The 27,871-nt window shown below is 36.2% G+C and overlaps 6 protein-coding genes and 1 long non-coding RNA gene across 7 annotated transcripts; 3 read left to right on the top strand and 4 right to left on the bottom strand.

The window, feature by feature from the left end:
* The first annotated feature begins 649 nt into the window (after positions 1 to 649).
* LOC117134130 lies at positions 650 to 5,228 on the top strand. The gene is made up of 2 exons (XR_004458293.1): positions 650 to 796; positions 4,771 to 5,228. It is a non-coding gene; the product is annotated as an uncharacterized LOC117134130 (long non-coding RNA).
* Positions 921 to 5,238, bottom strand: LOC103850051. The gene is made up of 10 exons (XM_009126753.3): positions 4,824 to 5,238; positions 3,903 to 4,074; positions 3,595 to 3,812; positions 3,461 to 3,521; positions 3,310 to 3,382; positions 3,147 to 3,224; positions 1,852 to 3,070; positions 1,564 to 1,767; positions 1,352 to 1,485; positions 921 to 1,274 (listed from the first exon to the last, which is right to left on the bottom strand). Exons 1-10 carry the CDS (start codon positions 5,196 to 5,198, stop codon positions 1,076 to 1,078), a joined length of 2,733 nt encoding a protein of 910 aa, XP_009125001.1. The 5' UTR covers positions 5,199 to 5,238; the 3' UTR covers positions 921 to 1,075.
* A 238-nt stretch (positions 5,239 to 5,476) lies between these two features.
* On the top strand, positions 5,477 to 7,941 carry LOC103850049. The gene is made up of 2 exons (XM_009126751.3): positions 5,477 to 7,200; positions 7,284 to 7,941. Exons 1-2 carry the CDS (start codon positions 6,983 to 6,985, stop codon positions 7,504 to 7,506), a joined length of 441 nt encoding a protein of 146 aa, XP_009124999.2. The 5' UTR covers positions 5,477 to 6,982; the 3' UTR covers positions 7,507 to 7,941.
* LOC103850050 (inositol phosphorylceramide glucuronosyltransferase 1) lies at positions 7,588 to 10,585 on the bottom strand. The gene is made up of 9 exons (XM_009126752.3): positions 10,161 to 10,585; positions 9,942 to 10,062; positions 9,209 to 9,558; positions 9,020 to 9,127; positions 8,808 to 8,942; positions 8,589 to 8,726; positions 8,225 to 8,510; positions 8,034 to 8,157; positions 7,588 to 7,939 (listed from the first exon to the last, which is right to left on the bottom strand). Exons 1-9 carry the CDS (start codon positions 10,395 to 10,397, stop codon positions 7,798 to 7,800), a joined length of 1,641 nt encoding a protein of 546 aa, XP_009125000.1. The 5' UTR covers positions 10,398 to 10,585; the 3' UTR covers positions 7,588 to 7,797.
* Positions 10,586 to 10,845: 260 nt separating this feature from the next.
* On the bottom strand, positions 10,846 to 13,921 carry LOC103850048. The gene is made up of 2 exons (XM_009126749.3): positions 13,518 to 13,921; positions 10,846 to 12,569 (listed from the first exon to the last, which is right to left on the bottom strand). The coding sequence occupies exons 1-2, from the start codon at positions 13,633 to 13,635 to the stop codon at positions 11,029 to 11,031; spliced, it is 1,659 nt and encodes a 552-aa protein (XP_009124997.1). The 5' UTR covers positions 13,636 to 13,921; the 3' UTR covers positions 10,846 to 11,028.
* Positions 13,922 to 15,653: 1,732 nt separating this feature from the next.
* Positions 15,654 to 16,719, top strand: LOC103850047 (60S ribosomal protein L23). The gene is made up of 4 exons (XM_009126748.2): positions 15,654 to 15,748; positions 15,945 to 16,229; positions 16,311 to 16,352; positions 16,470 to 16,719. Exons 1-4 carry the CDS (start codon positions 15,736 to 15,738, stop codon positions 16,550 to 16,552), a joined length of 423 nt encoding a protein of 140 aa, XP_009124996.2. The 5' UTR covers positions 15,654 to 15,735; the 3' UTR covers positions 16,553 to 16,719.
* Positions 16,423 to 27,634, bottom strand: LOC103850046 (protein LIGHT-DEPENDENT SHORT HYPOCOTYLS 2). Its single transcript, XM_033291580.1, has one exon. The coding sequence runs from the start codon at positions 25,153 to 25,155 to the stop codon at positions 24,568 to 24,570; it is 588 nt and encodes a 195-aa protein (XP_033147471.1). The 5' UTR covers positions 25,156 to 27,634; the 3' UTR covers positions 16,423 to 24,567.
* Positions 27,635 to 27,871: the final 237 nt, after the last annotated feature.

Raw genomic sequence — 27,871 nt, 5'->3', positions numbered from 1 at the left:
CAAAACCGAATTGGAACATAGATTTTTTAAAATATTAATCACAAAAATAATTGAATGGACCTTATAAACTAAAATAAAAATTCACAAATCAAAATAACTGAACCAAATCGAAAATCAGATAACTAACTGCTGAGGCTAGTTGTCCTGTAGATATCTACGAAGAAAAAATCGTGCCGTAATTAACTTAAATGCGCCAAAAATAAAACGTAATTCTGATTAATTACCTTAAGATGAAAATTAGGAAAACAATCGTACTAAATCCGGGAAAGTGTATATCATTGGTCTTAAAACCTATTGATTATCTGATTAGACACCCGTTGATCTGCTAAACACTTAATTAAACGCCCAATCAACAGGTTACACAATGCAAGTAGGAAAGCAGTCTATGGATCCATGACACCTGGAAGTTTATGACAGAATACAAAAGCTATGTCGAATTTAGACAGTGACTAGAGACAGCTCGCTGATAAGAAATCACAGAGACAATCGCTCAATTATTTTTTATTGTTTGACAAATAGGCGCCAAACTATATCTAGAACATGGGCCATCACAAATCTTATCTCTAACCTACTCAGGGCCCAACAAATAGTTCTGCTCAACCGACACTGACTCCATCTTTACGTTTATTTACCAAAGTTTCTCCCTCAACTTGTAAACCACGTTCATCAGAGAGTCAGAGACCAACACCATCATCGTTTCCAAAACACCACGTACTTGATTGAAAAGAAACAAAAATAGCGTCAGCGTCCAACCTTCTTGGCCCCTAAAGACAAATCAATGCATTGTTAACGCATTGTAAGTCTCTTTGCAAGCATTGTAAGTCATATATAAAAGTTATATTATGGATCTTCCGAAGGGTTTAGGTTAGTGTTTGCTCTATGATGATAATCTTTTCACATGCATATGTAAGATAATGGCATGGATATAAGCGAAGCTTTAAATTATAGACTAATCTACGCTCCCAACTACACTTGTACTTAAATTAAACTTTCTCAGGACTGGAGTTTTTTTTCTGTAAACAAAACTTTCATAACTAAGACTGATACAGCTGTATCACAATTGTGTAAGAACATACTAAGAACTTTCTGATGATGATGGTGGCTCTTCATGTTCAGACTTAGGACTCTCATTGGACTGTCTAACAGATATGACCTTGTCAAGAGTTTGATCAGGGACAGTGATCCCTGTGGTTTCCATATCAGCTACTATGGCAATGGCTGCATCAAGTTCTCCAAGGTCCAAACACAACGTGATGATCTCATCGTACAGTGGGCTGCAATACATTACGACGTTCATTTAGTTTATATACTCAACTTACTCATTTGAATGGCTAAGATTAGCTTAATTAACCTGCCAAAAGCGTAGCCAAGACTGTGTATGGTCTGCAAGATCTTCAAGAAGGCTGAAGGCATGGGAGCTCTTATAGCAGCTCGTAATATCACCGCACAATCGCCAATCGTTGGAACTCCACCCAGTTCAATCACCTACACAAACTCATCATCATTAACATGATGGATCATGCAATTTTTTTAATACTATAATGCTTTAGAGAGGTCACTTGCCTTTGACATGAGCACAATTGCCAACTCCACTTCCCATTCTTGTGACCATCTCCTTGGAGTTTTGTTCTTAAAATCCTTCTCCCATGTCCAACCCCAAACGTCTGCTATTGTATACATGTCCTTAACATCAAACACTTTTCTTTCCCTCATCTCTTTGAACGCTTCAAATGGTTCCTCAGGGAACCAATCCTCATCTGCATCATCCTGATGAAGGGAAACCACTCATGAACATGTGACTACTTAAATGAATAAATCATAAACATATCATAGGTTAATATGCATACACACCTCGAGTGTCATACGAGACGCCCTCTTCCCGCGTTTCTTTGTTCTGCTTGCTTCATCTGATTCTTTCAAGAGCTGGACTCCAATCATTTGAAGATGCCTCTTAGCGTCAGCTGCCTTATTCTTGACTAAATCCTCTCCTTCTGCTCGATTCTCAGGCTCTGCAACCACCACTTCTTCTTCCTCTTCGTTTTCATCATCCTCCTCGTCTCCTTCTTGATCCTCTTCATCATCATCCTCATCATCATCGGCTCCTTTTGCAACATCTTCAGTCTTGTTCTCCGGCCCACCTGCAGCTACTGATTCATCCGTTTCTATGGATTCAGCCGTAGTTTCAATCAAGCCTTCTCCAAGAAACCGCCGTTTCCAGAACTCTGTGTCTCCTTCATGGAGCTTGATCCTACATATTAGTTCGTCTACTTCCTCATCGACCTCCTCCTCCTCTTCTTCTATTGGAGGAACCCAAAGAGGTCGACCACGAGACTTGTTAATCCTCCTTGCTTTTTGGACACGCTGGTAAAGAACATTTCTCGTTCCATCAATCGGCAAGCCCTGAGCTTCAAGTTCTTCCTTCAACTCAGACACAACCATCTTGCTAGCCGCTTTCGGCTTCAGAAGATTCTGTGCAGGACCTTTGATTATGTTCCTCAACCTCTCCATCACCCTCATGTAATCAGATTCCGATGCGTCTCCCAGAACCGGAAGACCTTCGCTCTGCAAGGTCCTCAAGAGCTTCCTATGGTGAACTTTCCAATCATCAAGACATCTCTGTTTGAAAGATGTTTCGATAGGGTTCGAGTATATGAATCCAGCAGCATCTGGATCTAAAGGAGTTTTCCCTCTTCGAGGTACCCAGCGCTTGCGGTCACCGGTAAGCCCTCCTTCCTCTACGTACCTTGCTAAGTAATCAATCTCATAACCAAGCTCAGCTTCTTCTTGCAACGGTTCGATCCATGAGCTGACTAGTGTCCTATATTTTCTGCTCATAATCATGGCTCTTGGAGGGATAGGTTGGTTGTCTTTGCGCATTGCATCTAAAGCATCAATAAGCTCAACAATTCTTCCTTCTCGGCACAATGCACGGAGATATAAAGAGAGAGGATCCTCAAAGTTCCCATCATTGTGTAAAACTTTTGTTCCTCCTTCAAAGTTTTTCAGAGCACGAAAATGTCTAATCGCTTCCTTCACAACACAATATTTCGTGAAGCACTCAACCAAGAGCCTGAAAATAGATTATTAATACAGATCGTATTAGGATTTTTAGATAAAAGCAATTGAAATTATTAAGATGCTCTTACGCATGAGTCTTCACATTTGGCTGTACACGCTTGTGGTCCTCAACCATCATTCCAAGTAACTCAGCAACGTCTTGGACCCTGTGATTCGTTCAACAACACGCTATCTGAAATTTTAATACACCTTTTGAGAAAAATATGTGCAGTTAAAACCTCATTGAATTACCTATCATATGAATCGGCTCTTGTATAGGCTTGAATCACCCAGTTATATGTCTCGGTGTTAGGCTTCATAAAATCTAAAAACCAAGATTATATTAAGCCAAGTCAACTAAACCAAACAAATTGAGCAAAATTAGCCAAAGAAAATTACAAACCTTCACCATACTCCATATTCTCAAATGTAGCATAAGCCACCTCTGGAATCCCACAAGTAGCCTACACGAAAATTTGATGTCATTAGACAAAGAAGAGGCGTGTGTGTTTACACTCCAAGAATACCATAACAAACCTGCACACTAAGAAGACAGTTGAAATGAAAAGTTGTCGCAAATCTACCAGCTGCCTCCATTTCGTAAGAAATCTCCAAGGCATTAGAATGATCTCCAGCTTTGCAATCTTCTTCAATCATCAGATCATATAGCTGATCGGTTGCTCTCATCCCACCTTTAGCACCCTTCAAGAAAACTTTATTCGCCTCTTCCAAGTGGTTAGTCCTCACAAGTTCCTCTATAAAACACCACAACCCAATAATAAAATGGTAGACACACAAAAAAAAAAGAATTAAATCAAACACATAGTCTAGGCAAGAGAGTTTACCAACGAGAATAAGCCAAGCTTGACGAATGTCATAGTTAAGCTTTTCCATAGCGGCAAGAAGCTCTAAACCTCTTTGTGCATTTCCTTTAGAACCGGAGAGTCGAACCAGAGCTATCATGGTTTCAGGAAGCGGACGTTGCCCTGCACCTAGCTCCTTTCTTAGCGAGTGCATCTGCAATCACACATACACACACACACAGAAAAGAAAATAACACTCTTTACTTCTCAATTCAATCACCACACACATGAGAAGCTACTAGAGACAAGAAAGTCCCAATTCTGAAGTTTGTTGAAACCAATGTTCAAAAAATAGCTAGAGGATCTAAACCGATTTTTCGAAAGCATAGATCAATTTTATGAGTTCTGGCAAAGCCGAATGAAACATTCGCCTATACTCTTTAAATTTGTTTAAAAACTTATTTTATTAAAATCTTTACTAATCGCCTACAGCTCCAAAATCTCAAGGCCGGCCACTCTTAAAACCATTAGCTCAAGTTCTATAAAGCATAGATCAATTTTATGAGTTCTGGCAAAGCCGAATGAAACATCGCCTATACTCTTTAAATTTGTTTAAAATCTTATTTTATTAAAATCTTTATTAGTAGCTTACAGCTCCAAAATCTCAAAGCCGGCCACTCTTAGAACCATTAGCTCAAGTTCTATAAAGCATAGATCAATTTTATGAGTCGTGGCAAAGCCGAATGAAACATTCGCCTATACTCTCCAAATTTGTTTAAAAACTTATTTTATTAAAATATTTACTAAATCGCCTACAATCCTAAAAATCTCAGGGCTGCCACTCTTAGAACCATTGGCTCAAGTTCTATAAAGCACAACAACAATGCAAAACCGATTCGATTCTTAACAGATTATACAATCGACATTTCAAGAATTGAACTATAAGAGGAGGCGTTTTTTTACCGCGCCTTGTTCGTCGCCGTTAAGCGCGTGAGCAACAACCAAGCCGTGGAAAGAGCGTGGGCCAGGGGTAAGCCCAGCGGCTATCATGTCATAGATAACCTCCGATACGCCTGACGGATCTCGATTCCTGGCTCGCTCCATGAGCTCGTCCATGAAAGTGAGGCGGAGACTCCTCTCCAGCGCCGAGACGGCTTCGCTGCTGCCGAAGGATGAGGAATCTTCATTCTCGCGCTTCTGAATCTGCTTACGCCTCCTCCTGGGCTTCTTCTCCGGCGCGGAGATTGAGCATCGAGTGGTGGGGATTCCGGCGGCGCGGCGAGGAATCGGGTGGATTGAGTTGGAGGGAAGCGATGGATTGAGGAAGAAGAGAGACATGGCGAGTGAGTGAGGAAATGGATAAAATGATTTTGAATTAAAAAAAAAAACAATTCACACTTATTAGAAGGAGATCATGTGGAGATCACGTGATGATATTTAACCGAACCAAAATTGGTTGAACCGGATTCATACCTTAGTTGTATAAACCGGATTAAACCAATATTTTTTAATCTTGTAGGATGCATAGGAGAGAGGTCATGTTGTTGAATCCCCCTAATATATTATTGTCACTGTATTATTATTACCGCCACATGTTACACGTTCAAACTTGTTTTTGTTTTTGTTTTTTGAAACTACGTACGTTCAAAACTAGTTTGAATGCAAATGCAATCTTATAAATTAATTAACCCTACATCAAGAAACTAGTTTATCTAGATATCACAGTTATTTTATATATAATGAAAGTATATCAAGCGTTATAAAAAATGAAAGTATACCAAGCAAATGTATAAATGTTTTTTTTTGGCTAAAAAATAAATTTCATACTTCAGATTTTTCAAAAGAAACTTAAGCATTGGTATTTGTTAATGTATATTCTCTTAGTTATGGTATCCTTTGTTTTTTCAATATTTATATTTTTGTTGTTTGTGAACTATCTTGGAGATCTGATAATTTATGTTCTTGATTAAATTATTAACTATCTTGGAGATCTGATACTAGAAGAAAGGAACAAGAACAAATGTTTTCGACGTGTGAATGATCAGACCAAATCAAAACATGATATCGTTTTCCAAATTTATCAAGGTGTTCACATGGAGATTTTGTTTTCATCTTGAAGCTAAACTTCCACTCTTTATCCACTTGTTCATATTACTCGTCTGAAAGAAAGAAGATTGCATAGGGTTCGTACTTTGAAGCGTCGTCGGAAAACTAGGGTTCGTGTTCTATGGCGTCGTCGGATTTCCTAGCCGTATTCACGGTTGTAGATCATGTTTATAGCATTAAGACTTGTAGTTTTAATCCTAATGGTTGTCCTTTAAGATTTTTTCACTTTTTTTGGATCTTAAAGAACTTGTATCCTTTCATTTTCATTAATGAACATTTACAGTTTAGCAAAAAAAAAATTCGAGAATGTTTCCATAAATATTTGAACGTGTGCATGTATATAAGGATATAATAAGAAGTGTATACACTAAAGTACTAATCCTCACATGCCATGACATAACAGAATAAAAAACAAATAGAGCCAGTTGAGGAAGCAGCCAAACTAGAGGGGGGCTACACAAATCAATGTCCCGATTTATCACGTATCTTCCACCGCAGAACCAGTCAAACATTCTCGAAACTAAAAAATAAAATCATATACTAAAATTTAGTGAAGATATGAATAACAATCTTAACAGAAGAATCATTTATTACTTGTTGTAAAAGCAGAGCTCAAGCTACAGTCTAGATACCATACTCTCGAGTCTCGACTGTACCCATTATATTTGATCACTGCAGAATTCACATGGTTACTACATTGTCCAGAGATAGTTGAGTCTTCACTGTAAAAGAGAAAGCATGATGGACTGACTGGGACAAAACATAAGGGGTCCATGCGGTTGGAGACTAAACAAGCATTTTGCCTTCTAGAGAAACAATCATAATCAGATTAACTTATAAAACAAACAGAAGTAGAATACCAGACATTTGTAATATTATCTACTTCTAGAATGACTATCTAAATAATACAACCTAATGGATGTATTGTATGTATTTGTTGACTTTGTTTTGTATCCATTATTAGTCAAAGTGCTTCTTTGAAGATTCCTTTCTCCTATGGTCGATCTCTTTCAATAATGGAAAAAAGAAATGTCACTTTATTCATACATGTTTATATATTACACATGCAGACCAACTACTGTCCTTCACCATATAAATACATTCTCATAAACCTACTTTCTTCATATCATCCTTTCCTCTATTCACCTTACTCCTCTTCCAAAATGAATATCATAGTTGAACACAATCCTTCGAGCATAAAGTTATCTGAGCTTGGAGTTATGTCATGGCCTAAGTAAGTATCAAACATGCACAAGCTCTAGTTCTTTTATTCCTCATTTTATTGGTAAGAACATGATTAGTTTCTCTGATAAACAGATGGTCTTGTCAGCCTGGGAAATATGCATTGGTGTTTGAAGAAAGAGAGACATGCTATTTGGTGAAGGGAAAGGTGAAGGTGTATCCAAAAGGTTCATCATCAGAGTTTGTAGAGTTTGGTGCAGGAGACCTTGTGACCATCCCCAAGGGACTTAGCTGTACTTGGGAAGTCTCTCTATTCATCGATAAGCACTACAAGTTTGATCCTCCTACTTCTCTATAATGTTTCCTACTTATGATCTATTTCTGGATTAGTCTTTATCATCACAAAGCAAATAAGCTTCTATATCCAGACAGTAAAGTATAGAAGAGAAACCAAAAAGACAATGCTTAGAGAATGTACAAAGCCTTTCCTAGATTATGTTCTCAAATGTGACTTCTTTGGAGCAATGATCAAGAAAGAACAATGATATAATAACACAAGAAAGTACAAAACTCAAGAGCTGTCCTAACAGAATAAAGAAAATCATACATAAGCTGTGTTGTGAATTACACTGCGACACACTTTTGAATGTCAGCAGAGGAAACAGATTGACTTTGTTCTCGTCGTGTCACGGTCTTCTAGACCTTTGAGGAACCATCTGACTGCGAGGTGCTCTGAAGCATAAGTCATGAACGAAACTAGAACCATGGCTACTGCTATCATCAGACCCAACCTGCTCCATATGTAACCAGTTTAGTACATAAACCACTACTAAACCGAGCAACACAAACACATTCTCTACAGGTAACTAAATGAAAAAAGTTTACCTTAAAAATAAAGCTGTGACCCCTAACATGTAGGGCAAAGAGATGGCAGCAAAAGCCAAAAACACCATTCCTAATCCATAATACAATGCAGTGAAGTCACAAGACGCATCTGCCCGCTGATGACCTGTCGATTTTTCAGAGAAGTTTAGTGATGAACAAAACTAAGAAGACATGTGTCTCTGTGGTTATACCTTTTCCTGAATCATCCAACGATGATTCTGTTTGAGATGAAGGAGATCCTGTTTGAACTGCTACTTTCTTGCCATATTGGTACACTAGAAGCAGAAAGCCACCGTATAAAAGGAAGAAGATTGTAAAAGTCCACTCATATATCAAAATCAAGCCAGTCCATGGCATGATTTGCCTCGGCACAATCATAAAGGAAACTCCAATGGATGTCAACACAGCCGCGAAGCAGACCACAACTGAAACTGCCCCCAAGTATTGAGGAACCTTAGAGTGAGCACCAGTGTGGAGCTGCAGTGTTAAAAAAATTAACATTAGATAGATTCTTTTAGCATCTAGAAAAAAGCAAAAAGGCAGATAAGAACTAACTTGATAGTTGGAGTTCATGGTAGACAATGTCGATACACCACTATAACCAAGTGTTCCATTAGATCTGACTTTGTAATAAAGATGTCTGATCTGATTGCATACAGAGTTCCTACACAATGAACTCAAGAAGTCACGTCCCTGCAACAGAAAAAAACAGACTCCAAATGAGATTATAGTTGAAAGAAACGGTTTGCGTACAACTAGAATAAGAGTCTTAACCTTTAGGGAACGATAAAGACAGAACAAAAAGCCACAAAGTGGTAACAAGAAAAGGAGCTTGACGATGAATTCATCATTTGGTGTTTTTCCACCTCCAGTTCCTGGAAGAGTCTCCTCAAGCCCTACCCTAATGCTCTGCCATATTACAAGTGAAACTTAACTTAGAAACTCACTCAAAACAACTTAAACTTTCCACAGACAAGAAGACCTACATGCCACGCCTCAACAGGCTTCACTAGCCATGCTGTCCACCAGTCCCAAGGCTTAAGAGGCCCCAAAGTGTAGTGAATAATATGAAGTTTGCTATCATCAACCATCCACTGCATAAACAATGAGAATGTTAAGATTCCAAATCACATCACATCAATCTATTGAAGAGAACAAAAAAAAAGGTTAACTACCTTGTTGGCAAGCATATAAAGACCAACATCTGCATTATACAACGTAGAGAGCCTCTCCATTTTAGGAACCGGTCTCGCTTTCACAGCTTCAGGTGACAAACTAGGATCGAAAACACGAGCATTCGGAAAATCAGGATAGTAAGAGTTCAAGAACCCTTGATCTCCCCCGGTGTAAGAAGACAAGGTCTTCACTTGCTTCACCATATCGTCAAACAAAGCTGCAGAAGGTTCGACCACCATGACTCCAGAGTTCAGCCTCTCGGAGTGCTTCAAGTTAGCGCAAAACTTGGAGCACTTGAAAAGATCCTCAATGTTCTTTACCACAATTGTATCAGCATCCAGATACACAACTGTTAACAAATAAAAAAACATAACATAAAGTACATAGGACAAAGCTCTAGGATTTGTCAAAACAAGTGTTCTAAACATCGGTCTAGGCGGCACACATAGGCTCGCCTAGTCGGCAAATAGAGTATGAGCAAAACGATTTTTTCAAATCGATTAAAAAAATCAGCCTAGGCCTTCAAAAAATCGGCCTAGTTTTCAAAAAATCGGTCTAGACGTCCGCCTAAACAATAATCCTTCATAAGACGCCTAACCAATAATCCTAAACAACAATCCTAACCAATAGTCCGTCTAAACAATAATCCTTCATAAGACGCCTAAACAATAATCCTTCATAAGACGCCTAGCTGTTTTTAGAACATTGACTCAAAACACACAAAGGACTTACCTTTCTTGTAAGCAGTCATGTTAAAGATCTTGAGCTTTGTGTAAACACCCCAGAACCTCTTTGGATGAACTTGGTTTGGGTTTGCTAGTAAACTAATCTTCTCTACTTTCCACCCATCAGCCTACATAAACCCAAAAAACTCAAAATCAATATCCAAAAAAGGAAAGATCTTTACTTTAAGCTTCTTTTAAGCTTTCCAGGAATAGAAATGTTTATTACCATAAGGAGCTTCTTAGAGTAGTCAGAGACACCATCAGACACCAAAACAACCATGTCCTTGTGAGATCCAGTGTCTCTGATCGATTTACCCAATACCCTGACTCCTAATAAGAACTCGTCTCCGTATAAGAGTGTGACGTAAGCTTCGTTAGTTGATTGTGATGCGAAGGAGCCTTTGAATTGGATTGAGAGTAGCGTGATTGAGATAACCCAGAAACTCGGGTTGAGTTTCGCCATGGATTCGGATCTAATTGCCACACCGATATTCTCGAGGAGTTAGTATAAAAAGGTCGGGACTTTTATAAACGGTTGTAAGTTTGTTTTGTTTTTGTTTGTGTTCTGTTTCTGCTTCTTATTACCATACTCATGTAACAGACAGTAAGAATAACAGACACGTGTCGGATTAATAAGAGTTCAGGAGAAAAGAACTTTAGAGCTGAGATCAATGCTTAAGAAGTCGTTAACTGGTGGTTATGGAGGATTTTGAGTGCTTTAGACTGATTTAAACTGACTCTTTACAAAAAATGTTATAGAAAAATATTTAGATTCTAATAAATGTCTGTGTCTTAGTGTTGCTTATACCGATTTTTAGAATACTAGTTGGTTGTGACCGATAAGAGATATATATCTGAATCTCTTTTTGTGTTCAGACTCTGTGAAGAAAGTAAGGTTCAGCTAGAGAATCTAATCTATGAACCTGTTCAATGACACAACATGTGACAATGTTAGAATATAGCAACCTGCCACTCATGTATATGAAGTTTGTATAGAAACAAAACAACAAAGTAGTGATACTTTTAACATCATCATCATACACAACACAACACAAGTAGCAAAGATTCACACCGAACAAATATGCCTTCTTCTTTCAACAAAGCTCATCTCCTTCCCAGTTATCCTTCTCCTTAGGCCCCGTGGGACCTTCCTCTCCGTAAAGAGCAACAGGAAACAAATCCACAATGTTCTCAACCGAGAACCTAACAACCAAAGGAAGAAGATCCATAATCTTACTAATCTCAGACCCTGAATCATACTCTATCACCGGCCCCCACTCTCTCATATACTGCAACCAACACGGCTCATCCACACCACCTCCTAAATACTCAGCCGCTACAACCACATACCTCTCGCTAGACTCCACAACGTACTCACTCTTCGCAACATCGTTCCTCACACCAATCCCAAACTTGGACAAGCCTTGTAGATACATTCCCGGGTGAGGGAAGCTAGCGTGTCCGTGCTTAGACGAGTAAACCGCAGGTTTGTTACCTTTAACAAACTCTATCTCAGACGCATCCACCCACCCTCCGCCGCTGTGCTGAGAGAAGAACATCTGCCAAAGCTCCCCGGAGAAGTTACACACTCGGAAAGTGAAATGCTCCCAGTCCCCCACGTGCTCTCCTATTCTCGTCATAGGTAAAGTGAAGAGACCAATCTTGAGCGTTGCAGGGCCGTTGAATGGGCAGAAGATCCACATTACAATGTCAGTGAACGTTCCACCGAGCGCTGGCTTCACATGGACGTAAAGCTCAGCGCTCTCGAGGTTTCCTCTTTTGAGATTGCTCTTAGCTTCTTCTTCTTCAGGGAGATCGATCCAATACTCCAGATCATTGCTTCCTCCGGAAGGTAGGTTCGACCCTGTGGAGCTGATCGGTTCGCCTTGTGGGTATAGTAAAGCTCCGTTTTTAAAGAACCATTGTACTGATGAAGGCATGTAAGTCTCTTCAGGGTGGAAGTAGACCGTTGGTCCGTAGTGTTGGATAACAGCATGGACTTGGTTGAGGTTCGGCATTGCGTGTAAGGTCGGATCAAGATTCTTTAAGCAGGCGATGTCACGGACCGTTTCATGAGATGATAGTTCGTAAGTGCAGCAGAAGAATGTCCCAACGGAGACTCCTTGTGCCCTCATCCCTCTCTCGCAAGGCTGCACGGTCCATACGCTAAAAGGGTTTGACTTCTTGGAAAGTATCATCTCAGAGGTTTCACAGCTCTCGGTGAGATCCTCTCTTACGCATCTAACCTCTTCCGTTTCAGGCTCCTTTGGCTTGTCTGTTACTATGACTCCCATTGCTTTGTAACCAGCAGGAGGGTTAGGTAGCCAGAAGTAACCACCACCATCTACACTCGAAACTAAAGTGTAACCCACAGGCTTCTTCAGGGGTGGTGGATCATCGGTTTTGGTGGGTTTGCTAGCGCGAGCGGCGAGTATATAGCCTCTCAAGGGCTTATCCGTTGGCTGGCAGTAATGACCAAGGGAGTGGAAACCTTGTGGAACTTCCTCGGCTCTGTAAAATGCTACACCTTTTGATTTTTTGTGTGAAGAATCAGAGCTCCAGAGTTTGTGGAACTTGGTGATTTTAACCACTTCTATCTCTCCTAGGTTTATTCTTCCAGTGGCAAAACCTTTACCTGCAAATAGATTGGCAACAAGAGAAAGAATGTCATTTTCAGCACCAAAGAACTAACAAACACTTATAGATAGGATTGACTTAAAGAGTACCACGAAGAGGAGCTTAGCTTTAACAACATTAAAAATGATAAAGAAAGTATCAATCATTGGCTTTCACATGTATAACCAAAGGTGAAATTTGTTTCCATCAAACGCCACTCATTCTTTTCCCTTACAAGCAATGGTGGGGACACAACTATTAGAGATACAAGACCTGGATAAACTATTATGGTACCATATCTGGACCATCTACATTATCAAAACATTAAATGATGGTAGAGCCATTTTTTTATATGGTCGGACAACATAAACAAAACTAAGAAGATTATTATAGCAAAACTAAGAAGATAATGAGAGTACTATTAGACTTGGAACCAACTTGTGTATCAAGTTGTAAAAGAAAAAAAATCTTGAATCAGAGTCAAACAAAGAAGAAAGAAAAAAAGACAATGAGAACACCATGCAGAATATTCCAAAGCATCTTCCTTAGTCTACACTTTTTTTTTTTTTTGTCAACAGTCTACACTTTCAATAAGCCAGAGAACAATATTAAACAAAGCCACAAAAGTAGATAAGATTAAGTGACTAACCAAGGAAGGATCTATGATTAGTTAAATCTTATCTTATGTAACGCATGTAAAAAATAAAATAATGACTAATCAAAACTCAAATGAGAGCTAATTAACAATCTTCTGGTTTTATCTTGTTTGAATCTTTTGATTCTTTTCCCCTATATTATCCAAAGTTTCACACATTTGTTAATAAGACCGAAATTTCAGCTGGAGAAAGAAAAAAGACTAAAACTTCCCAAAATTAGAACAAAAATTCAAGGTAATAAACGAAATCTTGCAACCTTCAATATCATAGATAAATTGCAACTTTCCAGAAAAGGAAAGTTCTTTTGGTACCTTGTGGCCAGCGAGGAAGAGGAGAGGGAAGAGAGAAGGGCTTTGGCTCGGACGGCTCCGAATCAAGCTCGGAGAATCCTCTGCTCCAGTAGAAACAGTCACACCCAAACCAAAACATCTTGTGGGGGAAATTCAAGATTTTATCTCCGGATTCTGAAAAATTAAGAGAAACCCACCAAAACCCACGAGTTGATTTACAGTTCCCCGATTTGGGTTGAATCAGCCGATTGTTTCTCCGGGAACTCTGTTCCTGGCGTCTCTCTCTGCCCCTGTCTCTCTGTTTCTCAATTTGAGAGAAGAGAGAAGCAACAAAAGCAGAGAGCTTCTCCTTCTATGAATTGATCAACATTCAAGGTGGAGAGAGAGAGAGAGAGAGAGAGAGAGAGAGAGAGAGAGAGAGAGAGAGAGAGTGGAGTTGAAGTTATAATTGCGTAAGAAAGAAAGGTTGATGATGAAAGTTATTGGTGTGCGTTTGATGCGTTTTTTTAGACGTTTCACAATTGCCCCATTATTATATAAAGTTCAGAAAAGTCCCTCTAAAGTCTAAAATAATCTTGAGGTGAAAAAAAAACAGGAAGTTTTATTCAAAATTTGATCTCATACCTTTCAAACTTGCAAATTTAACCCCATTTAACCAAATACATTACTAAAACATGAAAACAACCCTTTCTTATCTCATACAAACTAGATTAAAACTATTTGACCAAAAAAAAAAACTATTGGGAGGTTTTCAAAATATTCTAAAATGAGAATTGTATTATTAAATAATAGTAAAAAAAAAGTAAGAATGGATTCTCAAAAAGATTAAAACATTTGAGATGTCAAAAGACAAAAACACCAATGAAACACCTATTAGCTCAATTTTTTTCAATACAACGTAATATATTTGGTTTGAGCAGATTAATTGATGCCACCAAAACCTCTGTCATTTGCTCCAAATTGCTCTTATCTTCTAAGCTTTACAAATACAACACTTTTGTAGTGAACTCTACCCGAGAAAGTTTGTTTACCGTGTGAAAGTAATTTAACGTTACTCTCATGTGATGAGGGAAATCTGATCCATATGGAGGATATATAATTTTCAGAAGAATTGACTAAAGCGGATGAACAAATAAATTTTCTTGGTTGCTTAACATAGACATAATGACAAGGAAATTGAGAGAAGACTTGTTTTCCACATGCATTAGATAGATGAAGAGTGTACCCGGTTCAATTCTTGCAAAGTGTTCTTCAGATAAAGAGGTGTGCCTTATTTGAGTATGATGGTAGCATTCACTTATACTCGGAAGGAGAATACAGATTACTCTATCGACCATAAGAAGCTTCAACAGTCTTGATCATTTTCAGAATATGAACTCATCAAGTAAGTAATAGCGTGCCAATTATCCATGGCTGATTGCGAGTAGTTGCTTGGTTTCAGATTGCTTAGGTCTTCTGTTTCTCTTTAGCCAAACGGTGTAATTAATGATTATTTCAAAATTTAAACGAACTAAACATTCAATTGAAATATCAAACTTCACGGTTACCACCACATAACATTGCCACGTAAGTTGTTGCTCACATTAACAATCCACATCTACTACTATGGACTGAACAACTTAGCCAATGAAAATAGATAGTGATTCATATGGATCCAAAATCAATCTAACAAAATTATTGACCAAAATTAGTACAAACATAACAGATATCTTAAAATTTGTAAACAAAGCAGAAAAACTTGGAATATAAAAATTATGCTTACATATTTAGAAAAAGTTATATATTCATATCATAACTTATCTAATAAAAAAATTAAAATTTATTTTTATTTGTGGCTAGTTTATATATTGTATTCATTAAATTTATAAATGATATTTAATTTGAGAGCCTCAAATGCGATTCTACATAGATAAAGAGATTTACCATCAAGATTAATTTTGTGAGTTAAAATTATGATAGTGAGAAACTAATTATGTAGATTTAGATTTTATGATGATTCTAGTGTTATTCAATTAAGACATGTCAAAACTATGTTAAAATCTTGTGTTATTTGTTTATGAAAAAATAAAGAGAATTCACTAATTATATTGTATTTGCATTATTGGGCTTTTAGTAGGCTTTTACAGCCCATACTATCAAATCCAGGTAAGCCCATAATATAGTTATATAGAAAACCCTAGCTTAACAATACATAAACCTTCTCTCTTCACCACCATCATCGAGCTGCTACTCTGCAACCATGTCGAAGCGAGGTAAAAATCCCTCTCCAGCTCTTCTAGCATCATCCGTATACTGTAATGTTAGATCAAGAGCTCTTATACATATACATTAACATCTTGAGCTGTCATCTTTATCATTTTCCGACCAAATGATCCTTAGTGACTCGTCTTTAGTTTCTAGATAGCTGGTTCTGTTACTGATCTGCCATTTGTTTCATATGTTTAATAGGAAGAGGAGGAACCTCTGGTAACAAGTTCAGGATGTCACTGGGTCTTCCAGTGGCAGCCACTGTGAACTGTGCTGACAACACTGGAGCCAAGAACCTTTACATCATCTCCGTTAAAGGTATCAAGGGTCGTCTTAACCGTTTGCCGTCTGCATGTGTTGGTGACATGGTTATGGCTACTGTGAAGAAAGGTAAACCTGATCTACGTAAGAAGGTTCTGCCAGCTGTCATTGTTAGGCAGAGGAAGCCTTGGCGCCGAAAGGACGGTGTCTTCATGTACTTCGAGGGTCAGCATCTCTATCATCATCTCTTATGTTTATCTTATCTATTAAGGCTAAGAGTTTCATCAGAATAGGTGATTTTTGTAGATAATGCTGGTGTCATTGTCAATCCCAAGGGTGAAATGAAAGGTAAGCAATTCATCCAGTAGTGTTACAATAAACACGAAGTTAACTAGTGACATTAGTTTAATGAAGTCTCTTTGTTTTTTTTTTGTGTGTGTGTGTGATATATATATATATATATAGGATCTGCTATCACTGGACCAATCGGGAAGGAGTGTGCTGACCTGTGGCCAAGGATCGCAAGTGCTGCAAATGCTATCGTTTAAGATCTCTCAGTTTGTGTTTGTTGAACGTTTATCTCCTCTGTTGAGGATACTTTGTTTTTGTGCTAGACTTATAGTTCCGGTTTGTTACTTAATTATAGTTTGGTTTGACCTTTAATTTTGCAAGTGTGCTTATCTAATTTAACAAAATATATGGACATGTTCTTCCTCTGGTCTAGTTCGGTCAAACTTGATACATTTAGCTACTAGAGATTCAAAAAGTAATGCGAATGTAAATTATGATTTGGAACGTAATTTTTCCTGTAAAACACTAGTTAGCTGCCAACCGGAAAATTAGAGCTTTGATTCTTTTGAAATCTCAATTTTACTTGGTTTCTATAACGTTACAGTAAAGAGATACCGACTACCTTCGGTCCAAAGGCTAAAAAAACTTCTAAAGCTCTATATGTAATATGATTGGCGCCCAAGAAACTGAGTTGGGTTTTGCTCTAACTGGGTCTAAGAAACGTGTTCGTTGCTCTTCTGTTTGTTTACTTTTATGTGAAACTCACACCAGATAAATTGATGATTTTCAAATGCGAGTATGGTTTGGTCACGGTTAAAGCTCTAGAAGAACAAGAGATGAAGGAAAAGCGAAATTCAATAACCTATTAGTTTAGAAACTAAATTCATGTCTTAAAAGTTGTGAAATAGTACATAAGAAGCTAATAGTAAATATACATGAAAAGAGACTAGGACTCAAAGCGCTATATCCCAGCCCGCCATAGTAGAAGAGCATCATCAATTCTGCTTTCTGAACCTTCATCAAACTGTAGCACATGGTGTTGTGTGTGTGCAACAGAAAATTTCAACCAGTAGAAGACGGAAGATATAATCAATGATGCGAAGGTTATGGAGGAAGCTCGATTTACCGAAGTCTTCTACAAAATTGATACTCAATGCTGGAGTATATTGGTTGTATTTGTGAATATTTTTCAAATTGGCAAACTAACATTTTTTCCGTTTTAGGATAAATAAGAAGCAATAAATAGTCCAACAAGTTGTGTGAGATGAAATTTGCATTTTATTTTAAAGTTTTCACATAAAACATAGCTTCAACTGCATATCACTTAATTTAGTAACTTACTTAATTTCCTTTATACATTTCTTTCTCCAGTGTTTTTAGAAGATTACACTCTAAAGCAACCAAAAATATTTTTGAATATTTTCCTTATATTTTTCTTATATTTTATTTATAATTTGTTTTTTAACTAAATTCCTATAATGATCAACCGGACTGTCAGCTAGATGGATACACAATCGGAAGGGCAATACCCGACAAGTGATTGACCAATACATAACTATTGTGACAAAGATATGGCTAGAATCATCATCATCATGTGGTACGTTAATATGTTGAAAGTCTCTCTTTTTTTTTTTTGATCAACTAATATGTTGAAAGCCATTTGGCAAAAAAATACAAAGAGCGATAACTGATTGAGCTTTTTGGGGGTTTGAAAATAACACACAGATTGTGTTATACTGTTATATGAAAATAAAGAGCTGGAGAGAATGGTAATGCATCGAGTATCATCAAGGGTTTATAGAGAGACTGCATTTACGAACATAATATTTTCGTATAATCGACTCGAACTATTGTGTGACTACTTTTTTTAATGGAAATATGTTTTTGCAAAATAAATATACCAGTAGGGACCTAAAAAAAGAACTACACTAGATACCTTTGTAACAAAACTTAAAAAACTAACAAAACATAGCAAAATCCACATATGGATCACATAAACTAAAAATTAGTATGAGTTTTGACGTGATATATATTTCATTGTAAAAATGCAAAAAATGTAAATTCTAAGAATATTTAGATATTTATGAAAAAACAACTTTAACATTGCAATACAATATTATTCGATTACTAATATACAAAATGACACAATAGTTATGTATATAAGCTTTTGACTACTTTGTCAAAAATAATATAAATGTCGACTAATAATAATTTGTTTAAAATTATTATATTCACAAAAGCATGTTCCTGACTGATAGGGAATGTGGACAGATTTTATAGACTAAAGTTTTATATGAAATCAATGAGTTACTTTGATATATAAAACTAAATAATATACCATCCAGTTGACCAAAGGCTGGCTGTTATGATAATGGTCTGGGTTAACCTAAAAATTAGAATAAATTTATTTTAATCATAAGAAAAAAAAGTCTTTGATTCTTATGATATATTGATGTCAAAAGAAAACAAACAAATAGTTGATTTGATTGAATTATATGTTTTAGTTTTGAGCGAACTATGTATCGATGAATTATGATAAATACAAAAGGAGAAACGAGTGAGAATATCTCCCATCCTACCTTTACTGTGTTTAGGACCGATCCGTTGTACAGTCCGGCGACTAGCCAGATCTGAGAAAGACTAAATTCGCCTGATTCTAGCCCAACTATGATCCCAAATGTTTGTGGTAGCCTGTGCTCCATATATAACTTTGGGGGTATTTGTGATGGTTTAATACAGTTAATCAGCAAAACTAAATTGTATATTTAAAGATTTCATTTGTAGTTTGTTTTTAAATAGTTACATCATGTCCTTCCTTGGCAGCATAATAGGGGATTCCCTTGCGAGTACGTCGGGCGTCAGTCACATGCTTTTTTTGCCCGAGGTGTTTGTCCCTGGGTCTGCTCCATCTCGTGGGTACTGTTTGGTCAGGACATACGTTCCATTTTGATTCCACATCTGCCGCATTTTTTTCCCTTTCATTTTAATTATCATGCTCCATTTGACGTCTGTGCTTTCTGATTTATAACAACAACAAAATATTAGATCAAAGAAAATAGAAAATTGGATAAACAAAATATTCGATCACTGAGAATAGAAAATTTGATTCTCTTATCAGAAATGAATTCCATAATCCCCTTTAAAATAAACAATTCGAGAAAAAGAAGATTAATTAACTTGAAAAATATGATTTTTGAGCAGGGGATTATTGAAAGCGGGCTGGTCGTCTATCTCGCTGCAATCTATTATATCCCCCAGAACTCTTCCAAATTAAATTAAGTAAATAAAAGGTCGATACCAATAGCAATTGAAATACAGAAAAATACTAAAAGTTTTCTAAGAGAATATATGAATTTTGTGTTTTAAAATAAAATAAATAACTTTTGGGAACCTTGATTGTTAATAGAGGATGTAAAATTTCAAGAAATTTGATGTAAAAATAACTAATGAATATTTAGTAATAGAAAATACTTGTGAAATTATATATGTAATTATCATATTAGCTTTTCCAACACATATTATGCATCTTCTTCGATCTCTTCTTATTTTTTTATTTATCATTTCGTTATTTTTATTAAACTTTTGCTAATGTATTCCTAATTTTTTACATGTGTTTTGCCAACTATTTACTTCTCTCTCTAAGTAGTAATACAATCAATGAATCAAAAAATCCATCTTATATTTTTTTAATCATAACATTACCTTATTTACTATATTATTTGATTTAAATAAAATATATATTGTAAATCAAAGTTCTCACATGATCTGTTTAGTAGGGGTTATAGTTGTTGTATTTTTAATGGATTTGAAAATCTGAACTAAATCTAGTGTTATTGGTTCTGTGATTTTCAAATCTGTATTAAAATCAAGTGTTATTGGTTTAATGATTCATAAATTCTATATTAAATCAAGTGTTATTCAATCGTACGGATTTACTATTATATTTGATTTTATAATAGATTTGAATAGATTTGTTTAGATTTTTTAGTTAAAAATACAAAGACTCAAATCCGAGAGAAAAATTCCGGATTTGCATATTTTACTTGGATTTATAAATATTATATGGATTTCTAAATCAATCAAAATATATAAACCAATAACACCTAATTATTTATACAACATATTTATGGACATTATAATAGATTAATAATTATAATAGATACTAATATATTATTATATGAATATGAAATCATTATACTGATTTCTATAAATGGTTTTCTATTCACTATTTTATGTAGCATATAAGGATTAAAGAACAGATCAAATTTTGTATAATTTTTTGAATTAGTTATCATAAAGTGCATGTCAAAAAAAAAAAGTTATCATAAAGTACTATTTACAATATCAATTAAGTTTATTTGGCAATTGATAATAAGTTAATTTTTTGAATTAGTTACACGAATTAGTTTCAAATGTCCTAGGCCCATAGCCGAAACATCTATAGGTAACTACGATTTAATTCTCATGGCTGGACACAAGTGACAATTTTCGAAGTTTCTACTGATGAGTGACCACATTACAGAGATACACACATGAATACGTGACGCAAACAAGTAACACGTTCTCGTATCCTTATTAATTTTAACCGTTCGATTGATTGTTAAATAGTGAACACATGAGATGGTACGTTTTGTTAAGGCACAAGACCAAACCCAAAACAATACCAGCAAGCCCAATACTTTGTTGTAAACCCAGTGCCGGCCCTGACCTAAAGCTGGTAAAGCTAGGGTTTTAAGCGCCAAATTATAATAAGAATTTAAGGGCATCATTTTTACAAGTGTTTAGGGTTCTCTTTACAAGTGTTTCCTATAACTATTAATGTTTATATACTTATCTTGTCTCGTAACCTTTCAGTTCGTTGTTTGCAAGTTCAAATCAAAATTCAGAAATTCAAATATAATTACAGACTTACAGTCTAACTAGTATATTTTTGTATCATTCGACTAAAAATATATTTTCATGTTGCTTGAACAAGTTCGAATTAAGCAATAAGTTTCCGATACATCTCACGTGGATACTCGATTAAAGACTACTTTCGATTTGAGCCGTATTTGTTTTTATCACTAGCTAGTGCAACATGTAATATGAACGATTCAACCATATACGATTCCGAAAACGCAATTACCAAAAGTATTTTGAATAAATGAAATATTGATCCAATCACTTATTACAAGACAACGCAACTATATGCTGCTTGTTTCAACAAAATAACAACCGTTTGTTGTTACCAATGCAACTCAGATTCTCACCGTTGAGGCTGCTCTTAGAAGCCAAATCATTTTTACCAATGCAACTATGCAAGTTTCATATTCGGATTTTTTTTTTTTTTTCCGTCAAATTATTTTTAATTAAAATTCAGGGGACTAAGCCCAACAAGGCTGGCCCAACACCAGAAACAAATTACAATACTAAGGCCCACAAAACGCTGGGCCAAATTTAAAACACAAGACGGGCCTAAAGCCCACACCAATCGCCACAAACTCAACGGGCCGGACTTCCCCTTATGACCCACTCGTCAAGGAGGCGGGACACGTGTTGTAATCTCCTTCTCAGCGCGCCACGCGTCAACCTATACCTCGACCTGACCGTCGGCGAAGCGAGAAGCCCCAAACCCCACCACCGAAACCCTCGTTACGGCGGAGCTCAAAACCGGAGAGCCTCCACCAAAAACTCTTTTCTTCCGTTTACTGACCTTTCTACGGAGAGCCGCCTCGATCTCTTCGAGCCCTCATCCGCCTTGTGAAAGCCACGAACCACAGAACTCATCGATCCAACACTATGTTCGATCCAAAACCGAGAACACCACTTTACCCCACTAGAACCGGCGACGCAAGGCTAAGTACGCCTTCACCCCCCGGAGACAGGACCGACGAGGCTTGCTGAAGAAGCCAAACACCTCCCGGAGACTTGACCGGCGGCGACGGAGCTTTAGTAGCCTCCACCTCCCGGAGTATAACTTCACCACACTTTACCCCTCCACGCGACTGCGCCTTCACTCCAGCAACCCATCCACCGTAGATGGCGGTTCACTCCTCGAGCTAGCGCCTCCGGATGAGAGCTAAACCAGAACTCCGGCAAGGCGAATCAAGGGAAGAGAGCCAAAAAACGGACTGCTTAAACGGACAAGGAAGGACAAGCGGTTCCGGTGACGGCACGCGCGCCGACGCGCCGACCGCTCACCGGAACCAGATCTACTTTCTCTCTCTTCTCTCTCTTCTCTCTCTTGCACGGTAACCAGAAAGAAAGATAAATGAGTTACTCATATTCGGATTTTTTTTCCTACCATTTTTATTTTTTTGATTTTAAACTACAAATTCTGAAAAGTCTTCAAAACAAATATGGTCAAGAATCCAAAACTGTAGTCGTATTAACTTTTTCGCTGGCAAGTACTATATATATTTATGAGTTATGACTGACTCTCAGTAAACAAACGTGCAAGACTTTAAAAAAAAAAAAAAAAAAAAAAAAAAAAAAATATATATATATATATATATATATATATATATATATATATATATATAAACATGGCCCCTCCCAAATAGAGCAAATCCACAGGTTTGCCAAATAAAGCAAAAGCAGTTTCCAACAAAAGATAATGCTATTTTTCTTACAGCTATGAAACCTACCTCGTACGGACGTATAAACTGCATGTCTCCAGACTTTCGAAGTGGTTATTGCAATAGCCTTAGCCGAAACATCAAGGTAACTAGTCTATACGATTTCAACTCTCATGGCTCGACAGAACTGACTATTCTAATTCTGCAAAGCTTTTACTGATGAGGGACCATGTACCAGAGGTACACACGTGAATACGTGACGCAAACAGGTAACACGCTCTCGTATCCTTATTTATCTTTAATCGTTTGATTGACACATGATACTGTACGTGATTAATTAGTAATTCATTCAATTTATATATATATATATATATATATATCTTGCCTCGTGACTTTTCAGCTCGTTGTTGCCATTATTTGCAAGTTCAAATCTGCTGAATTCAGAAATTCAAATATAATTACAGACTTACTCTGACTAATATATTTTCATATTTTGACGAAAAATCTATAATCATATATTGCTTGAGAGTTCGAATTAAGCAATTATTTTCCGATACATCTCACTTGGATACTCGGTTAAAGCCTGTCAAATTGAGCCGTATTTGTTTTCATCACTAGCTAGTGCAATGCAATATGAGCGACTCAAACATATAAGACTCCAAAAACGCAATTACTAAAAACTATTTTGAATAAATGAAATATTGATCCAGTGGTCACTTGTTAGTTGTTACAGGACAAAGCCTTTTTTTTGTCACGATTACAAACAAAACCCTAGAACAACCATTGACGCTTGTTTCAACAAAATAACAACCGCTTTGTTGTTTTAAATGAGCTGCGCCACAATAGCGGCAGTAACACGAATTATTTGAATACATCATTCATGGTAAAGTGTCAAATCCAGATTCGGCTAATAAGAAATGTGTGTCACAAGATTAGCTGTCATCAATAATTGACAATATGACCTTATTTTGTCCTTTTGTAATAATAGCTAGATAGGTTTAGAGTTACCTTTAAAAACTTGTATATTGTGTAACGTTTTCAACTATAATGCTTTGTCAATCCAATTCGTATTCAAGTACTGTATATCCGCATCAAAATTTTAGCACAGGTTCATACGCTAATGAGTGTACATATATGTCTATATCATAACTGTAACTATGATGTAGATGTCGATAATTTTATGAATGATAGTGTTAGGGTTCAATTTGTACTGATATGTATCGCTTATACTTATGAATTTTCTTCATCTTCAATCTTCATGAATCGTTGGTCTTATTTACCTTTGTTATATGGTATTTACATATGTACTCACCGTCAACTTTCTGTGCATTTATTCCGTGTCATAGTATACGTTTTATTAACGACAAAACTTGTTACATTATGTAATTTAATTACTATCACTGACAGGATAAAATATTTATTCGTCATCTGATATCAGTTAGTTAAGTAATGTTCGAGAATCGATTTTATAAAACGTTGATGTTTTATCTTGAATGATTGTGATTTACAGAAGAGGTTAAGATACTCATAATCTATATATATATATAAGACCAATTATTAAAAAGACAAAACACTAGTTCAAGAAACAATAGCGGTGGATGGAGTAAAGTAGGGATATTACATTACACAAATACAAGGGAATGGTACGTATAAATAGATAGATACGAACGTACATTTATCGAAGTTGTACAATATCATCTAGTTGACCGTGGTAATTAATTATAATTAGACATAATAGACTGACCATGCTGATGCTGTTGTGGCTGCGGCTGTAGAGGCGGCTGAGAACTCGATTGAGTTATTTGCTTGTTATTGACCGTCTTCCTCTTCTTCTTGTAGCTAACGCCACGAGATTTAGCCTGGAACTCTCTAACCTCCCTGAGAAAAATCCTGACTGAACGTGAGCCAAAAGGGCTAGTCTCTGGAACTCCACCGTTCTCCTCGTAGGCGGCACGGAGACGACCGATAAGGGCGTCAAGTGAACCCCAAGCTTGCCGGAGAGGACAAGGACAAGGAGCCGGAGGATTTAGGAGGCCAAAGAAAGAGCAGTTTTGGTGGTGGACTTTGGTTTTTCCGAACTGGTCAAGGTAACGCAGAAACTCTAGGACGTGTTCGCCGCTGCAAGACGGTGGCGAGAGCGGTGGACGATGGTTTCTAAGGTATTGGCAGAAAGTGTTCCAATCACGGCGTTTCTGGTTCTCGTAGCGGCTAGAGGATGGTGGAGAAGAAGAAGAAGAAGAAGGCTGTGTTGTGAGAGTGGTATTAGGGTTCTTGATATTGTGCTCTTGAGAGATCAGATCCATAACTTAAAAAAGATATGATCCAAAGTAGGGTTGGAGAGATTAGGGTTCTTTTTCTTGATTTTGAAAGCTTTAGGCCAGAAGAAATTAGGCTTTTAGTACCTCATAAAATGAAAAAATTAGGTTTAGTCTTGAGACTTAGAAGTGGATGGATGTAACTTCTTGGCTCATTAATTACAAGAAGAGATAGATAGAGGACTTAAATACTTCCTGGTACTATTGAGGTAGGTGCTACAAAAAAAAGATGGATTTGGTGATGGTGTTGTGCAGAAATAGTGAGACAAAGTGGAAAAACCTGCAAAAAAAGGAAGAGAGAGACCTTTGAAGCTGAGAGATATAAGTGGAAGAGATCAAAGTTGAATTTCTTTCCTTTTCTTAATTTTTGTTATTGTCTTTTTGTGTTTTTCTTCTTTTCTTTTATAGAGAGAGTAGATGGATAGCAAAATGCATTGACAGTTGCTCACATATATAGCTGCAAAAACATTATAAGCTCACTTATAGCGTGAGAGAGAAAGAGATATAAGTCGCCAGACTAATCATCAATAATCACAAGTTTCCATTTAAGACACAACACAGGAAGATAAATAGCAGAAGAGGACTTATTGTTATACATACATAGTGTATAAAAAGATAACTCTATATAGGTAAAAGAGATAGATGGTGAGTACTGGGTCAACTGGAGAAACGAGACGCAAATGTTTTCGTGATTTTCAATAACTTTATTTTGTTAATACTGTAGTTGATTCCGGACGAAAGTTCACAAGTCGAATAATTGTGTATATTGCTTAACTAACTTTTTTGTTTGAATTGGCATGCTATTATACTAGAACACTAGATTCTAACCCGCCCTTTGGGCGGGTATATTTTTCGTTTTAATTTTTTTCCGAAAAACTTAATTTTTATATATATAAACACAAAAACTTGAAAGAATCGATTCGTACCAGAATAGATATCAGAATACCTATGTTTAATTTCAACGTGTAGTAATAGCTAATAGTTATATATAATTGTCAATGGAAATATCTTTTTTTTGAATATCCAAAATCACAAATAAATTAAAATATTCTTAAAGTTATTAAATATATAAATCAGTGCATATAACCATTTAAAATATATATATATATCAAACATATTTGACAATATATAGGTCGTTCATTAAAACCCATTAAAATTGAATAACACTGGGCTTTTTTAATTGCACATATGGATGAATTATATGGAACATGTCATATATGATCATATTCTTTATAAAGTATATTAACATATTTTTTTGGCGAAACATGCTACAGGGATTATAGTCGAACATGTCATCATTTTTGTTACATACTCAAATATATTATATAAACATAGATTTTAATTGGTTAAGATAAGAGTAGTGGATCCTTAAAATATAGGAATAAAAGAAGTGGTTTCGATTTGGCTCAAAAAAGGAGAGGTTATGATATATAAGGTTTGGTATTACTTTTGTATTTTGTAGAATAAAGCAGTTATTTTAAAAGTAATTTCAGTTGGACTACACATATATCAATAGGTCATGCTGCTGTTTTAATAGAATAGATATACTTTAGTAGTTTATCACAACTAATAATTATTTATTTATATTACTCATATTCATTTGCATGTTTCATTTAAATTACTGTTTTTGATTGGTAATGTGATTGTACACACGTGATTCAGGTCAAAAAGTATGTACAAATCTAACTTATTGTTGTTTACTTTTTCCTTACAAATTCTTAGAAAAGCGACTGGCTTAATAACTTATTTGCTCACTCATGAAACCATGATTACTATTTAAGATGTGAAGTTTTATTCTTGTTTCGGCATATACGTTTTGATTGATATATAGATGATCAACTTCATTCATTTAAAAAAAATCTGCCAAAACATCATTGAACTACTTGACTAATAAATTAAAATCGTATTTTGGTAGATAATCCTCAACCAAAAGAAGCAAGCTACAAATATAACTATTTTTAAAGTGTTAATGAATTGTAAAACGTTTTTGCAATCTGTTTATACCAAAGCTATTGAAATCGAAGAATGTACCCGTACTTCTGAAGATGACATATCAAAAGTATCAATTGATGATTCGGTTACTTGATTGAATTTGACAATAAATTTCTATTTTAACTGAAGTACCATAAGAAAAATTCAGACTACATATGTATTTTTCCTATATATAGTATAGTATAGATGATGATTTTGAGAGATCATGGTGTTAATTAGGTCGAAAGTTTGAGATATCATGCGTGATAACGAAGGTTATGGTCGGCCCATTGTAGATTAAAATGATTTTTCTTGTTGGGCCTATTTAGGAAGTCTTCAGATCTATTGGGCTAACTGTATCATAGGTCCCGTTTTCAGGTTAAATATGTTTGGTTTACAAAATGCTGTATTTAAATTAGCATAATTGGATACAAAAACTTATAATTCGAGTTAATACCTAGTGGCTAGTAGTCACCGAAACATTTTTCAAATTTTGAAGAAAACGAATCCTTCACCGTTTTTTTTTTCCATTTAAATTACCACTAGTCATTACATAGCATATCTGTTCAGTAAAAGTCATTACAGCAGCACTTGTTTAAGAGATTTAACGATGATATGTTAACGTCAATATCCTCCACTAGAAGAGAAGAAATATCAAGTGGCCCCAAAAGATCTAGATCGAATATGCGAACTTTTTAACCAATCCGGTTTACATCCGGTTAAACATCGGTTA

This window comes from Brassica rapa, chromosome A01, assembly GCF_000309985.2.
Source record: "Brassica rapa cultivar Chiifu-401-42 chromosome A01, CAAS_Brap_v3.01, whole genome shotgun sequence".
Taxonomy (NCBI): domain Eukaryota; kingdom Viridiplantae; phylum Streptophyta; class Magnoliopsida; order Brassicales; family Brassicaceae; genus Brassica; species Brassica rapa.
Note: the sequence above shows the minus strand (reverse complement) of the source record. Positions and strands in the feature narration are given on the sequence as shown.